Below are 16,388 nucleotides of genomic sequence, written 5' to 3'. Positions count from 1 at the left end.
TGTTTTGTTTTGTGTTGTTCTTAGAAGGACACCACAGCAACCAATGATCCGTTCGCTCCAGGAGGTACGACAGTGAGCGCTGGCTCAGACCCAGGTATGACTTGTGGCATGGCGCCACCCTCTGGAGAAAGATGGCATTGCAGCTGTTAAAATGTCTAAAAAAATATAAAGTGCCTTATATTTACTGTGTGTGTGTGAGAGATGTAAATTACTTAATCTCATCTACATACTTTGTGCTCATGTGTCTTTCAGATCCATTTGCTGCTGTTTTTGGTAACGAATCATTTGGAGGGGGCTTTGCTGATTTCAGTGCCTTGTCAAAGGTAATTTTCAGATCCAATTGTATAGATCACATCCTGTGCTTGAGGTACATGGTGCTGAAATAGGGAGGCAGTGACACTTGGTATGTGTGTGAGACTGACAGATAGACAGAGAGAGACAGACGGAGAGTGTAACATGAGTTCATCTAGGGAGAACTGACTGCCAACTCATCAATAATGACGGGCAATCTGAGACAGTGGAAGTAGAGGTTGTCCTAACACGGTGAACGCCATGGCAGTGCGTACCACTACAACAACAAAACACACACCTCCACTCAGTGCCAAGTTAGTGATTATGTTGTGGTTTGGCCAGGAAACTGATGAAACGGTTGGGGGTGGAATTACATTACACACCACAGTAATTAGTTTGCAATGTCAGAAATTATCGGAAATCAAAACAAAGGTGTGTGTGATAGCACAAGTTTATTCGAACCTTGTTGCCCTCAAATATGAGAGATTAATGGTGTAATCAGTTTTAGCAGGTTATGGCTTGCACATTTTGTACATTTTTAAACTTCATGATGCATATTGTCACTCTCACATCATAATATGTTCTGTGAGAAATCATATTCAATGAAACTGGTCTGAAGCCTTTAAGTGTGCAGTACAATACTTAAATCTGTGTGTGGGCTGTTCCTGCTCCGTCATATAAAACTGTACACACTAATGGTACTGTAAGGTACTTTGGATTCACGTCTTCACCAAATGGCACATGCTCACAACTTCTCTGACACCACCTCCCCTCAGGCAGCACATTTTTAACAGACATGTCACATATTTGAGTTGCTGTGATCCTTCTGTTCCAGTCCAATGGTGCTGACCCGTTTGGCACCAACAACAAGAACCTGTTCCAGGACGATAGCCAGTCTGCGAGCCCTGACGTTCCCCCAGCCCTGCCCCCGAAAACGGGCACACCAACTCGACCTCCCCCTCCACCTCCAGGTCAGTATCGGCACTGCTCTAACTAACTATGGAAAAGACACACGTCACCTCGACTGCAGTATTGGTATCAGTCATTTAAGGATGGTATCAGTAAGCTCGAAAATTTCTATTATCGCTGCTGGAGTGCGTTCATTATTTGAAGTAAACTTACCAGTGATTCCCAGCACAATAGTACAATGTTTAATATTTATAAAAAGACAGATCAGACCTCCTGTGTGTTTTCCCACCTGTGTGTGCCTTTCATTTTTGTGTGTCGTTTTAATGCGTCTGTCTCGGTGCCTGTTGACGCCCGTCTGCCTGTCTGTGCCTCGTCCGTCCAGGTAAGAGATCCTCCATCTCCAGAACGGAGTCCTCCGACTCCTTCCACCGACGAGGGCACTTCCTCCCCCAGACTTCGGGAGACTTCTCCTCCTCCTCCTCCTCCTCCTCCTCCCTACCTGCCAAGGATCCCTCAGCCGACCCCTTCGCCCCCTCCTCCCCTCCTCGCCACAACGCACGGGAAGCTGACCGATTTGCCAGCTTTGACAAAGTGAGCACCTCCCTCTCGCCCTCTCCCTCGCCTCCACCTGACTCTCAGTAGTCACGCCCTCCTCTCTTATTTTATTTGATTTTTTTTGCTCATAAATCACATCCACTTGTCCAAATAAGCCACACCCACCTAGCAAATAAGGCCAGCTTTGTGAATCACTCCATCCACTGCCAGTAAAACTTTTAGAAATTTAACTAATTAACATAACTTAAGTGCCAACACAGCATAGGTGCTTGATGTCACATTTATGTTTATTTGATGACTAAGGTGACTTAAGCTATTTAATCTTCTATTTTTGTATTTGTTTTTCTTGCATCCTACCTGCTGCTTGTGTATATCTTAGATCTTTAGCGTGAATGGGATATTGCTTTATGTAAAGATTATTTATACCTGTACTTATTTTATGTTACTGATTTATTTTGGAATTGCACTTGAGTTGAGTCCTATGATTGAAGTTGCACTGCCTTGCTTTATAAAGAAATGTACAATGTCATTATAGCAATTATAGATAAATTAATATATTAACTTTTACATGCAACATCTTCCTAGTTGCAGACACAAGCTACCGTACGACTTAAATACACTCAATTACTATCTTTGTGACATTGAATCCCTCTTAATGGTTGGCAGTGAATGGAGAGATGAGAGGCTGCTTGCTATTGGTTGGTGTCAGCCATCACAACTCAACACACTGATATTACATCCTATGCACTTGTGGAGATCATTCATTGCAGAATAGGTGTACATAAGAAGAGTCTCTTTCCAAAATTAGATGTCTAACGTTTAAAAAACCATCGGTAGTGAAATTGAATTACTGTTTGAAGGATAGTAGGGAATCTAAGTACTTGGTTTTACAGATGGGACCCTCAAATATTGTAACGATTATTTCCCCAAAAAGATTTAATTTACTCTTTATATTGTAACGTGTATCTAGTCATCGTGCATCCTGAGGAAAGAGGGAAGACCTTTCTTTACCATTTTTTGTACCATTTTACAGTAAAATTGAGTCTCAGGTTAATCTCAGGTGTGCCATTGGTGTAAATTAGCTATCCCGAGTCTGCTGACTTGGCTGAGTGACTTGAAGGACTTCTGACTTGACATTGATTCACAGTGGGTTAATAGGTCGCAGGCAGAGCAGTGCATGAGGGAGATCCCATGTCAGGCCGTATCCGCCTGCAGATGAGCCGTTTCATGAAGCTAGCATTGTTTTACAAAACTCAGTCATTGATGAAAAATGTTCCAGGGAACAAGCTGCTTCCCCAACACAGCGTTCCAGTTTAAAGCCAAAGTCAGCAAAAGAATTGCACCAAAAGAAGAAGTGCCAAGTGCTCTCTTTAATGACAACTGTGTGTTAGCAACCTAACTACACTTTTTTTTTTAAAGAAATACTGGGACATTAGATAATCTCATCTCATGGGGAAATCTGGTTGCTCTAATAGTCACATTGATTTCATGGAGAGGGACCGAGGAATTACAATGCCCGGTCTTTTCTCTTCGATCTGTGCGATTAGAAATATTTCTAACATCAAAGCTGTAAACAGCCATAGTGAGTGTATTTTATGTGAGCTGCCAAAGTTTCCAGGAAGCAACCAAGCAAGTAAAGAACTCTAGGGAATTTATGGAGAAAGAGAACAAACTGGGTCATTGTAAATTGGCTGAACCGTTGTGAATATGTCAAATTAAATTTGCCAATACCGGTAAAATCCTCTCAGATCTTCCCTTCATAACAGTGCATAGAATTGTAGTATCAAGCTGTGGATTTGGGATGGATGACATCGTTATCATAAGACAGGAAGGAGGTTTGATTTAGCCCCTCCCCCCTTCACCTGACTGCATCCCGCATGTCCGTCTGACTCTGAACCCCGAGCTGCACGCACTAACCGTGTCCTGTGTTTGATTGGCTGGCTCCCATTGACTCCTACCACTGTCTCCGCCACTCCTGGAATCACTATTTATTTATTTTTTTTCCCTCCACATATCTGTTTACCCATGCATCCATCTATCCATCCATCCATTTAGTCATTCATTCATCAATTCATTCCTATCTCGGCCCTTGTCTGGTCAGCACTGCGTTGTGGAGAAACGGACTGCCTGTATTCTCTCTCTCTCTCTCTCTCTCTCTCTTTCTCTCTCTCTCTCTCCCCCTCTCTCTCTCTTTCTATCTGTCTCTCTCTCTCTCTCTCTCTCTCTCTCTCTCTCTCTCTCTCTCTCTCTCTCTCTCTCTCTCTCTCTCTCTCTCTCTCTCTCTGTGTCTTTACACCTCCCTTCTTCTCTCCTCTGTCAAAAGAAGTTGAATAAAGAGTTGAATGAAGGGCACCATCTCTGGCTTCTATGTGCATCCATGACATTTCCATCAGCAAATGCCTCAGTTTTGTATGTTTTGATAGAATCCCATCAAAGCACTGCAATAAATACACAAGAAGGTATAGATACCAGACAACAAATATACGCAGGATTTTCTTTAAAGTACTTTGTTGAGGTCTGATTCGATTCAGGTTTGAGAGCAGCAATGGAATTTGATGTAAACTTGATAGAAAATGACTCCTCCTATTTGGATAAATGCATGTTCTGTAAACCTGGTATATCTTCTTTCTCTTATGTTCTAATCATGCATGTTCTGCACTACTTCACACTAAACTCTTAAAATATCCGCTATTTAATTTCATACCACCGCTGCTCACTTTCCTTTGCATGGGTGGATACACACTGGATGACCTGTGGTGCTTCTGTCTCTCATTCACTGAGAATAATGTACCTGATGACAGTGCATGTCCTGTCTGTGGTGATTGTTAACTGACCCGACCTGTGTACTGTGTATCTGAACGCTCCCTGCCTCCGCCTCCCACCTACAAACAGGGATGGGGTTTTTCATTGTTTATTGGCAAGATTTCCGTTTCTTTGGTCACACAACTTCCCATTTATTCCTCAATCGAGATTCCAGCTTTCATGCTTTTCTCCCATTTATTTTTGCCCTCACAAAATACATTATGACACTAGCCTGGGGGATAGTGACTGATTTTTCCATGGGCATCTTTGATCCAGTAAAAACAATTTGGATGGCTTTTTTTTTTTAAGCACATGATCATGTTGTTATTTTCAGCACGTGAACATATCATGCCTGGTTTCTGAGGTGGGATGGGAGTGGGGGGGCGGTGTCGCTGAAACTCAATTTCATGGATTTTTTTTTAACTTTTACAGCATTTCAGTCCAGAGCTTAGCTGAGGTGCATGCCATTGTCAACAAGCTCTCGATATTTTAATCCAAATTGAATGTCAATCCAGGTGTTGTAAGATCTGAAACCCCATAGATCCTCCATGGAAGCTTATAAAGTCTATTCTAGATTCTTTATTATCCTCATAAAGAAGGAACTTCACTTTTCAGACAGTACATGTGTCGGTAACTGTTGTGTAAAAGCCACGATACACTTAAGGACGCCCTTTACTGTGACTGTGGCTACTTTAGTGATGCTGATGGTAGAGTGCACTTCATACCTATTACATCACTGTTTTACCCATCTTCACAGTAAAGAACGCCCTCTCAGGTATTACTGCTATAACCATGGATGTTAATTATACACACAGTGGAAGCCGTCAGCCAGCTCTGAGAACAGGTTTTCATCTCTGAGAATCGCTTAAAGAAGTGTGTGTGTGTGTGTCTGTTTGTGTTTGTGTGTCTGTACTTTCTCGTCATGTTTCTTTGCACGTGTGCACTGTCATGGCGCGCGTGTGTGTGTGTGTGTTGTGTGTTTATGGAGCAGTATCCAACAGAGGAAGACATGATAGAGTGGGCAAAGCGAGAGAGCGAGCGAGAGGAAAAGGAGCGTCTTGCCAGGCTCACCCAGCAGGAACAAGAGGACCTGGAGCTGGCCATCGCCCTCAGCAAGTCTGAACTGTCCTGAGGAGCGACTCCCGCTCCCCTCGTGGCCCGGCACGGCACGGCACGGCACAGCCTGGCCCGGTCTGGCCCAGCAAGCACCAAAGTAAAGTGGGGACTGTATAGGACTGATTCAGCAGCGCCTGCTGACCCCATGAAGAGACTTTCTTAGACAAAACCCATCTCTGATTGTTTCGACACCTTCTCCTCAGACTGTTTTACGACTCATTGGCATTGCAGTATCATGTTAGTCCATCCTGTTGGTCTCTGTCTGGCTTGATGCAGGTTGGAGGAGCGGATCAAGATGGCGTGGACGTAAAGAGGACTGTTTGTTGAATTTGGTATGCAGTGAATATGGATTTAGAGATTGTCAAGTGTTAAGATTGTCATGTTCCCTTGATTTCCACATCAGGTTACCAATGTCGCATTATATCTCCAGATCATAACTTATTTAAACACCCACTCAAAACTAGTTTGGATCAGCCCTGTCAGGAATCATCCTCTTATCCACTAACCATACTCACTACATCCCAACCCGACTCCCTTTATACTAAATCCTAGATGATACTTTACTTTTTAGCCACTAGCTTCCAACTGTATATGAAAGGATTGTGTAGGAAAGAGGAAGTATTATGAAGTTTCTGATTTAAGTCAATCCCTTTGGAATTGAGCGACCACCTACTTATATCTACCAATTTTAGTTCCCATGAGCATAGTCCAGTCCAGTAAGGTGGTAATGGGGCTATGGCATTTTTTTTGTTTTCCTCGGACAGGGTCATAGTGTTCAACGTGTCTAGATGTTGTTTAACTGGAAGCTACTAGTCCTCTGAGATGTGAAACTCTTGTGCAAATTTATACTACAAAGGAACAAATCTGTCATAAGCACAGTGACTCCTACTTAACCTGTTGATACTTTAATTTCCTTCTTGATAGCATTAATGTCTTGCTTTCTTGCCCCAGTGTAAGTACTATCTGTGATAGAGTTTATGTCTGGCATATTGAAAGGAATGAAACTACATTCAGTACATGTAATGAGTACACATAATTTTCTGCATTATATTTCAGGGCACACTACAGCGGGTTGCTCAGTTCATTCTTCAAATTCCTCATTTATAATTGAGTTTCATTCAAAAATGCTATATAACTATTTTTGAAAAAGACTTAAGTTCAGCATTCAGTATCTCTAAAATATAGAGGGTCCAGTTATTTTGTCAACCAAAGATCTGGGTTACCATCTTTTAAAAAGTATGATGATTTGCTGTCTCTTTTTAAAATGAAATTCTTCAATTTTGGGCAATTTCTGAGACATTTTACAAATACGGCCCATGATGAATCTGCCTAAACCCACCACAACAGCTGAGGTAATGCTAATACTAACTGAACACAGTATGGCTTAAGTTTTGAAGTGAAGAATGTTGCCTTTTGATTGTCTTGTACAGAATAAGATATTAACTTTGGACATTAAAAGACACAAATAAGTTGTGAACTAGAAAGTGGATTGTAAAAGTGGAAAGGCTGTGTGTGGGGAAAAATGGTTTGTATCCACTCTGCCTCTTCTGTTTAATCATACTTTAAATGAAAAATATTATTAATAACATTGTGATACTTTATTGATCAACATAGGGAAATTCTCTTTTTTGCTTGAACCCGGGTCCTCTGGTTGAAGGATGGGTCCCCCAACTCACTACGCCACCCTGCTTCTCCCTGTTTAAACTGTTCAGAAAGCCCCTAAAATTTAACACAACAAACTTGGATGCTGCTCTTTTATTAGAGAAGCGTATTTACAGAAATACTTGAGGTCGAAAAGCCTAGAGTTTGTCAGATATTACTGTGTAAATAACCATTTCAGCAAGCTTCACACCAGTTCAAAGGTGCAGACCAGAGGAGGGAGGGGGACGTCCTATCGCAAAGTCTGTCATTGTTGCTGCTTCTTGTATTAGCATTTGTTTAAAAACTTTTATTTTTTCCAGGATGTTTTGCTCACAGAGTGGTTGACTGCATTTCAAAGTCTTACACGAGTGAGGAAAAAGAGGATTAGTGTCTCTGCTGTTTTGTCCCTCCACCTCGGGCTCTGTGGGATTTAACTTGCAAAACCCTGCGGTGTTGTAAAGGAGAGACAGCGAGGGGAGGGAGGGGACAGGAGTAAAGTCTCCTGTTGCACTGTGTCCACTGGCTTGTTAACACCCGCAAAGCGTTGACCAGACAGTGACCCTTCCTTTTGTTTGATAGATTTTGGGTTCCTCCCAGAAAACAACATAAACTAAGTTAATACTGAGTGCTAAACTGTGACAGAAGGTTTTTGACTAGGGAAGGAGGCTTTTGTTTTCACTTTCTCAACTAATTCTCTGACCAAACAATGCACAATGTTTTGGACATCTATCCTAACTTTTTTGTTTTTTATCCAGCTTGTTTAGATCTAGCATCATCCTGTCATGTCATGTCTTCATGTTTAACTGGTATAACTGTCAGTGTGGTCAGTTCAGCACTTCCTACTGATGTCAGTCATTCACACAGATCACCTTTATTGTAAATACTAGAGAGCAGGAGTCGTCTGTTCTTCTTCTGAGTCTCTTTCATACTGGAGTTTTTGGTCTCAACGCCATTCTCTTGTACTGAAAAGCCACCGGACACTATCATGTCATTTGTATAGACTCTATTTTACAAATCAAGAACCACTTATGTTTCTAGGCTTACCCATAATGGCTTTTTAAAAATCTAGCTAATTGTATTTTATTTTGTATTTTCTAACGTGTAAGAAGAATCATTATTGGGAGGTTTGGTCAGAATATGTTATGCATTTAATTGACAACAGAATAAATATAAAACAGTTTTTTGTTGCTTGTGTTTTTTTTTTATTGTGATTGAGTTAAGTATGCTGTTATTGTTACTCTTCAACAACCTGCACAGATTATTCTTTTTCTCTTTTACAGATCAATCAGAAAGTTCTCCTGACATCAGCATACAATCAGGAAATCTGCTTAAAAATACACAAAAAAATGTCCACATGTCAAGAAATCTGTTTAAAAATACACACAAGTTGCCAAAATACAGCTCGTTTCAAAAATAGGTATACAATTTTATATACATTATTAATACTCCCTGTATTATCAAATATATTTCCTATTTCCAGGTACACTTATCAATTGAATGTTGAATTATTTTGTTAAAATGACAAAAGAAGTTAAAAATGACTACAATTATACAGCCTTTCATAATAATAATAAATATAACAATAAAATTAATATTAATGCTAAAACTTGTATACCTACATTTGGACAGTGATTTATTTATTTTTTTCTTTTCTTTTCTTTTTATTTTTTTGTTTGCATTAAGGGGATGTTTGAGACCCATAAACCGGCTGTGACCTTGCGCTGCACCCATACGTTAACATGGAGTGCTTTAAGACCATGAAGCCAGGACCTTCAGAAGCCACATTCCAATGTATTTAAATAGGAAACTCATTATTATGGAGATGAGGCGCTCCGCACCTTTCCACCTCGGGAAGGAGGAAGACAGTCGCGTCTCCGCCTCCCCGCTCAGAACAACACTTCCCCACTTTCATTTCTGTCCGGTCAACCTGCTCCTCACCTGTCCGCAGCCCCACCGTCCAGATCCATGCCCGCTTTATAAAGGCTCAACCTGCCTACTCTGTCTGGGATATTCTGCTCTTTCTCTTCATCCCAGCGCTGTGGAATGAGTTTTATCACCAACTGGAGACGAAGCGTGAAGAAAAATGACAGCAAAGCGTGAGTAGAGCAAGTTACTGGAAAACTGATAGAAGCGTTACAGGTTTTCAATAGGCTTTTTTCATTATACGGCTGATAATGACAATATAATCGCACTTCATCAGTATAGTAGTTGTGCTGGTGGCGCAGTGTCTGCACTGTCCGCAGATAATAATAATAATAATCTGTTCACCAGGCTCAGATTGTTGTGTAGGACAGAGGATCCTCAGATAAATAGATCCACTTCAGACCACAGGTTTGATCCAAGAAGATTACTGTTGTCTTTCTCTACTGTAGGTGGAGAGAGATACTGATCAGAAAAGTCATTCCTATATCACATATACCTATATAGTAATTCCTATACATTATCTCACTGTGCCAACTGCCAAAGAATAAAACATTAGTGTGATTTCAGTAGCCCTCATTCACACAGGAAGAAAGTTGCCTATGTTTGACAGGGAAGTGGAAACTTACATAATCAATCCATTGACAACATCCGTCTAATGTGGGCCAACACTGAGCAAATGGACAAATGGTGTAGATTAGGATTATCCTCTCACCTGCCTTTATAAAATATACAGTTGTGTCTTTCTTTAATCTCCTATTCCTTTGCTAGTGTAAACTATAAGACTTTACTGAATCTCTCAGATGAATATGTGGCAGGAAATTCTATTGACACTGGTGTTCCTGAACTGTAGCCTGTTAGACGACATTACATCCATACTGTAGTCTAGCAGGCTCATGATGTAGCATACAGCAGGGTTAGACCGATATATCAGGCTAATATTGGCCTTTCAATAAAAAACTCCAATATTGCCCACTGCTGATATGATGGAGAGAGGATATGATTATACTAACCAGCCTAATCATTAGTATGAGTTTCAATGGAGAGTTTTAGTGTCTTTAGGATTTATTTTTTTGCATGAAAATGGACAAATTTAAATATACAGCACAAATAATCAACACAAAATATCAGCTATCAGCAACGTCAATCCAAAAATATTGGTATCAGCCTTCAAAAACCCATATCAGTCAAACCCTATTATACAGCTGAGATCTTATTTAGGGAATATTCATTAACATGCTTCTCCCTCTGAGTCAAGTATCATCCCTTAGTTTAAACCAATTACTTTGTGTGCCATAAATATAGAGATGGAGCCTTGTGCCCATTCAGTTTAATGAATAAATTTTTCACGATTGCCTGCAGTTATTTCTATTTACATTTTAATGACTCCACTTTCTTTTAATAATCCCTCGACATCACGCCTCTTCTTACTCAGCACCTCCAGGTCTGGGTTTCTAGTATCCTGGCTAACGCTCTCACCACACCTACGTGAGATCCATTCTGATATTCTCTCTAAGTTGACCTCTGACCTCTCCTCAGGGATGCCGTGCAGGAAGAAGAAATCCCTGACAGCCCCAACTCCCCGAGCCGGTAGGTCCACATACTGCACACCAACATTTAGACTAACAGTCACAAACAATCAGCAGTGTGGAGTGATGTGACCAAAAGAACAGTAGATCCTGTTGAAAGTATGTGGCGTTTGATAATACATGAAGGCTTATAGTCATGTTATATAGTGGCAATACTCACTATAATAACAAATTTGAACTTCTTCACCTGTTGTTAGCATAGTAACTCCTACAGACATGCTGAGTCATACTTGAACTGACTTTTTTTTTCTCTTCCCAGATTGTCAGTCATCAGTCCAGAACTGGATCCCATCATCACAGATTTCAAGTGAGTGTCTTTAATCTGAATACAAGTCAAGGACTTTACAATCAGTGTTTGAGGAGTTTCTTTCCAAAATGAGATTGACATTTAAAAAGAAAAAGATGCCTTTTCGAACAAAATGATTGTTAGCATCAAAGAAAAGCATATTCTGGGTTAATATTAAAGTTTTGAATCAACAATTGTTGAGGACAGAATCATCTGTGTTTTTGAAATATTCACCAAGGAATTTAAGGTACTTTTTGGAGTGAAACACCTTATTTGTGAAAACTGTTCTTAGTAGCAGTTTCAATTTCAGTTTGATTTCACAGGCCTTTTCATGGTATTGTCAAGTTAATGTCTAGAGAAAATTCCTCACTATAATGATTAAAAACAACTAAGTAGCCTGGGAGGGTCACTGCACATATCTGTGTCCGTGTTTCTGCGGCTCTCACGATCATGTTCCTCAGACAATAGCCCTCTTTTCAGCCGGTTTCCATCCCTTGAGATCACCCTCTTTCTCTAAACAGCCTCTATTTTGTTCCTATGTTTCAGGTTACAGTTACCAGACAACAAAGATGCTCTGGAATCAACAAAACCGTCTAATGGGTAAGACTGCGCACTGAACTTGAATCGCTAACAGAAACACTCTGAAAAACCCATCAGTGTCTTGTCATAAATTAACCCAAAAGGAAGAAAGAAAATGCCGCCTTGCCTCTGTGGCTGATATGGAGAGTTGGTGGAAAGTTCTTCTTGCACTTTTGTTTTTGACTATTGTGAAATTCTGCATGGCTTTAAGTTGCTGTGAACCAAATAGAAAGTTACAGCTCAGGTGAAGGTGTGCCTGGTGTATTATGAAATGTTGAGGTAAAGGCCATCGGAAGGGCAATGGCATCAGCGCAGCTTCTCCCTGCTGTTTGCCATATCAATAATTCAGACTGAGAGGAGCTGAGAATAACATCATTCCTCTTAGTCAAGTTATGACCAGATGAGTTTGAACGCAAACCAGTTGCTTATGCAAAAGTCCAATCCACTTGATGGTGTCTAAAGCATAGTCTATAAGGTATTTAAGGGGTAAGTGGCAGCCTAAAGGGTAGAGAATGTATGTGACCGTATGGATGGGAAACAGGGCATTAAAGAGCATGAGTGATCAGCAAGCTTCCCTGGATAAATAAAGGTTAAAGGTGCTGCGTGTAGCATTTTGACATCAATATCTGCTGGATTGCTTTATGGCACAAAACAGGAACCTTTTTAGTGAAGTCAAGTCAAATTTAATTTCATACAAGAAACAACACAATGTGCTTCACAAAGCATAATAAAATAAGATAAGAACATACACGTCATCATGCATAAAAACATGTAAACATACATGCACACATGCAGAGGATATAGACAATTTAAAGTGCATATACAGTATATTCAAGTAAAACAGCAGCAGATGTTTACTCTAAAAACCCAACATTAGTGTATTAAGTCAAAAGAAATAATTAAAAGCAGCAGTAAAAAGAAATGTTTTCAGTCTACTAAGTGTTGGGGCGCCTCTAATGTCACTTGGCATTCACTTTTACTTTATAAGTAATAAACACATTTATTACAGTTCCACTATTCTAACTGCATAGTTTCAACTTCATATTAGTTTATCTTGCTGAAATGCATATTCACTGTTATTAAGGGCTGTTATCAGCTCTTATACTTCTTCACGCTCTTCAAAACAAAACACGTGGAGCAGCACCAGTCAGGCAGAGGGGGAACAAGTAGTAACATCCTCTTTGTGACAGATGTAGAGATGTGTCTTAATTTTGAGAAACACAAAATGCAACATGTAGCACCTTTACAGTGTTGTAATCTGCAAGTTTCTTGTTTTGATTTTGGTGACATCTTTGCTTAATTGCTGTGGTGTTTCTGCACTGCACTTCCCATAGATCACCTGTCAATCAAACAGTGTGTCTTTTTCCTGGGACTTTCTGTTGAAGTTTGAGTTTCTGTAGGTGCCGCTCTCTTCTTTGTCTTTTCAGCCTTGGTGGCTATCGCTGCTCATGCTAACCACCCAGTTCTTCTTCTGTTTATTCCAAACAAACCGATGTTGCTGCTGCTGGAAACGTAAAACACATCACTTCCTGTGTGCCAGAGGATTTTCCCCAGGAAACCCCCACCTGACACCGGGTGTTTAGAACACCAAATGTAAAAGCTTTCATGAACTGGGTTTAAATTGAATCTCTGTATCAATTGGCAATACAGTTGTGGATTATTAGATTAAGCTAAATGCCTAAAATGTTGTTTAAAATGACAAAGTGTATGGAATCCATGTTGTCAGTTGCCAAATCCAAATACACACAACTGAACAGGCCAGCATATAAGATCTAATTCTGTCCGCCTAACGCATGATCGTCCTCCATGGTCTTCTGAACACACAAATCAGAGACAGGGAGGCGGAGGAAACCAATAAGCGTTACTTTTTTTTACTACAATCACATGCTAGATGGATTTCCCCTCATGTTTCTGCCCTGGGGCTGAAGGTTGTTTGCTCTCTTGTGGTTATGCTTTTATTGGAGTAAAATGTGTCAAGTGTGATGAGCGCATGAAAAGGGTCACATGAGTGTTATCATTATGATTTCTTTGTTAGCACAGTTGCTAATACAGTGTGTGTGGTGTGTTGTTGATACTGCAGAGCCAGGCTATATTTAGGGTAAGTTTTACTCAGGCTCGGCAGAGAGAAATAGTTGTTGTGTAACATGAGTGTTTAAAGACAAGAAGGAATATCCACCCACTCAGAGATCCAGCCGAACTCCATGAATTAAACACAAGGACATTTTCCCTTTTACCTGTCTCTTTACCCCTCAGGTACGGAGGACAGGAGATGCAGAGTTATCTATAGACTTTTGCAAAATGGCAGATGAATACATTTTTAATTCCTGGGGAGAAAAACCAGAGAGAGAGCTAGATTTATATTGTCTTGAAAATGATTTGTTTACTTTTGAGTATGTTGTAAGTGTCTGCCAAGATAAATCAAACACACCTCAAGGGGGGTAAATGTTCAAAACCATGTTCAAACATATTTTCGCTCAGGTCTGGTTGCGCAATAATCAGACTGTGGTGAATAATCTAACATTGTTATGAAAACAGTATAAGCGATTTTATTACTGTGGAATAGGAAAAACCCTAGATAGAGTGGGGTTTTAAGACACAAGTTGTTTACTAGCTTTACTGAAAAACAAGACTAAAACCTGGTTGATTGGACTTATTAGATTGAAACTCGGTTTTGACACGTGCTTTGTTCACATCTGGGACAATTCAATAAAGTTTAGACAATGACAGAAGTATTTGAATCTTTATTAAAATCACATTTCTCTGATTGACCATTGACTTGATAGTATCTGAATTGTCTTGATGTGTTAAAACCTTTTCCACCGCCCGCCCAGTGCTCCAAGCAGGTTACAACAAATACAGAGAATTACGATAGGAAAAAAAAGGAAGAATTATGACCAGCAACAGTGTATCTGGCGTGAAAAGTCATCAGAGCGCTCTGATGAAGCACCGATACATGTAGCTGCTGTTTTTAATGCTCCAGTCCAACTAATAAAGGCTGTTTATTATTAAAAACCACTCAAAACCACATTAATTTGATTTTCCGTGCCACATATACCACTGGTGGTCATAATTCTTCCTTTGGTCACACTTTATTTGGATAGTCCAATGTTGATACTCAACTTACTATCAAGTGACTATAATGTCACTAAAAAGTCCACAGAGTTTAGGGTTAGGCTAAATTCGGGATTAGGGTTACATAGTCTGTGGAGATACACCAAACAGGCAAGTAACACTTTGTTGAGCATCCACTTTTTGTCACCTGATAGTTAGATGGGAATTAACGTGGGACTATCCAAATAAAGTGTTTCCCTTCCTTTTTCCTTATCGTAATTCCCTTCCAAGAGGACGTGATGGAATACCTGAACCGCTCCCTGCAGTTTTCTGTTCAAATGCAGAGAAGTATTTCCTCATGATGAAATCAGGGAGGGGAGGGAGGAGGGTTCAGGGATTTCTCACCCTGGTTTGGGCGAAACTTGCATCTTCGCACTGCGTTCCAGCGTTTGAAAAATGACACTGATTGGCCTGATGGAGGCGCTATTGTTAAACGTCCAAAAAGTTTTAACTCAAATGTGATATCTGAGACATCGCTGGTCCGACTTGGGTGAACGTGGGAGGCAGGATGCATCTTGTTACTGATTGGCTCAAGGGGCGCCTGCATCATTTGCGTGGGACGAGACGTTTAGTACTTGTTTGCAGTTACTGTTTCTGCCCAGATCTGAATGCATCGTTATGATTGAGAGCTTGACTTCTGATGTGAGATGTGGGTCAGTCGGTCCTCATTCATGTGTACCTAGATTACAAACACACACACACACACACACATTCCCTGGCTGCATTATATAGCTCCTGCAGGTGAATAGTACTTCGTCGACCCTCTTCTCGCACTGCGTCTCCTGTATATTTCACTTGTGAATTCACATTTCGTCCTGCGCACCTGTGTAGCCGCCTGCTGGATCTATGTCTTCTATTTCTGGACTGTCTGGTCGCTGCAGTGTTTAGTCTCCACCACTGCAGTACACTGGACCGGCCGAGACACTCAATACGCCGACACTCTTTTAAACCCTCCCCCCATGTCTCTCTCACCTAGCTGCTGTACATAAAGCAGAAACCACCATCACTGCTTCTGTACGTCAGGAAATGAGAGACTTGTAACTTGTTACTGTAAAGTTTTGATGACGTCACTGTTTCCTGTATGGATGCATGGAGGGCAAAACATACAAGTGACTTCTCTCTCTCTCTCTCTCTCTGTCTTTCTCTCTCTGTCTTTCTCTCTCTGTCTTTCTCTCTTTCTCCCCCCGGTTGTTTTTTGGGTTGTTTTTGCATCTTATATAAAAAGCCTAGAGCCATCAGTCTTGGGCATTCAGCCACACCTCTGATTTTGCATTAACCAATCAGAGAAGAGACTGCAGTGTGTAGCGTGAGGGTGATGATGGGAAGAGGTGGGACGGGGAGAAGGGGGTGGGGTGGGGGTGGGGGGGGTTAAGGGACTGTCCATGTGCGTGTGTGTGTTCGTGTGTGTGTGTGTGTGTGTGTAAGGGGCGGATGGTTTCCAGCGCAGATAGATTGTGTTTTCTCTCCCCATGTGTGATAGTCATCCCAATCTTATTAAGGGCTGCTGCATTCGTTCTTCCTCCTCCTCTCCCTTTCTCTCTCTCTCTCTCTCTCCCTCATTCTCTTGCTCTCTCTCTCTCTCTCTCTCT

General features: G+C 40.9%; 2 protein-coding genes across 4 annotated transcripts in view; both read left to right on the top strand.

The window, feature by feature from the left end:
• Positions 1-8,494, top strand: part of eps15 (epidermal growth factor receptor pathway substrate 15) — a 28,056-nt gene extending 19,562 nt beyond the window's left edge. For 2 of the 3 annotated variants that reach the window (XM_071921771.2, XM_071921770.2), the window contains exons 21-25: positions 25-94; positions 253-323; positions 1,127-1,262; positions 1,583-1,791; positions 5,549-8,494. In XM_071921771.2, coding sequence (XP_071777872.2) covers positions 25-94; positions 253-323; positions 1,127-1,262; positions 1,583-1,791; positions 5,549-5,689 — 627 coding nt within the window. In that variant the 3' untranslated portion in view covers positions 5,690-8,494. The remainder of the gene's footprint in view (positions 1-24; positions 95-252; positions 324-1,126; positions 1,263-1,582; positions 1,792-5,548) is intronic. The other variant, XM_071921772.2, reaches the window with a different exon arrangement.
• Positions 8,495-9,211: 717 nt separating this feature from the next.
• Positions 9,212-16,388, top strand: part of ttc39a (tetratricopeptide repeat domain 39A) — a 31,454-nt gene continuing 24,277 nt past the window's right edge. The window contains exons 1-4 of the mRNA XM_071921828.2: positions 9,212-9,410; positions 10,774-10,824; positions 11,083-11,130; positions 11,656-11,709. Of these exons, the coding sequence (XP_071777929.2) occupies positions 9,358-9,410; positions 10,774-10,824; positions 11,083-11,130; positions 11,656-11,709 (206 nt within the window). The 5' untranslated portion in view covers positions 9,212-9,357. The remainder of the gene's footprint in view (positions 9,411-10,773; positions 10,825-11,082; positions 11,131-11,655; positions 11,710-16,388) is intronic.

The sequence above is a fragment of the Centroberyx gerrardi genome, chromosome 9 (assembly GCF_048128805.1).
Source record: "Centroberyx gerrardi isolate f3 chromosome 9, fCenGer3.hap1.cur.20231027, whole genome shotgun sequence".
In the NCBI taxonomy this organism is placed as follows: Eukaryota; Metazoa; Chordata; class Actinopteri; order Beryciformes; family Berycidae; genus Centroberyx; species Centroberyx gerrardi.
Note: the sequence above shows the minus strand (reverse complement) of the source record. Positions and strands in the feature narration are given on the sequence as shown.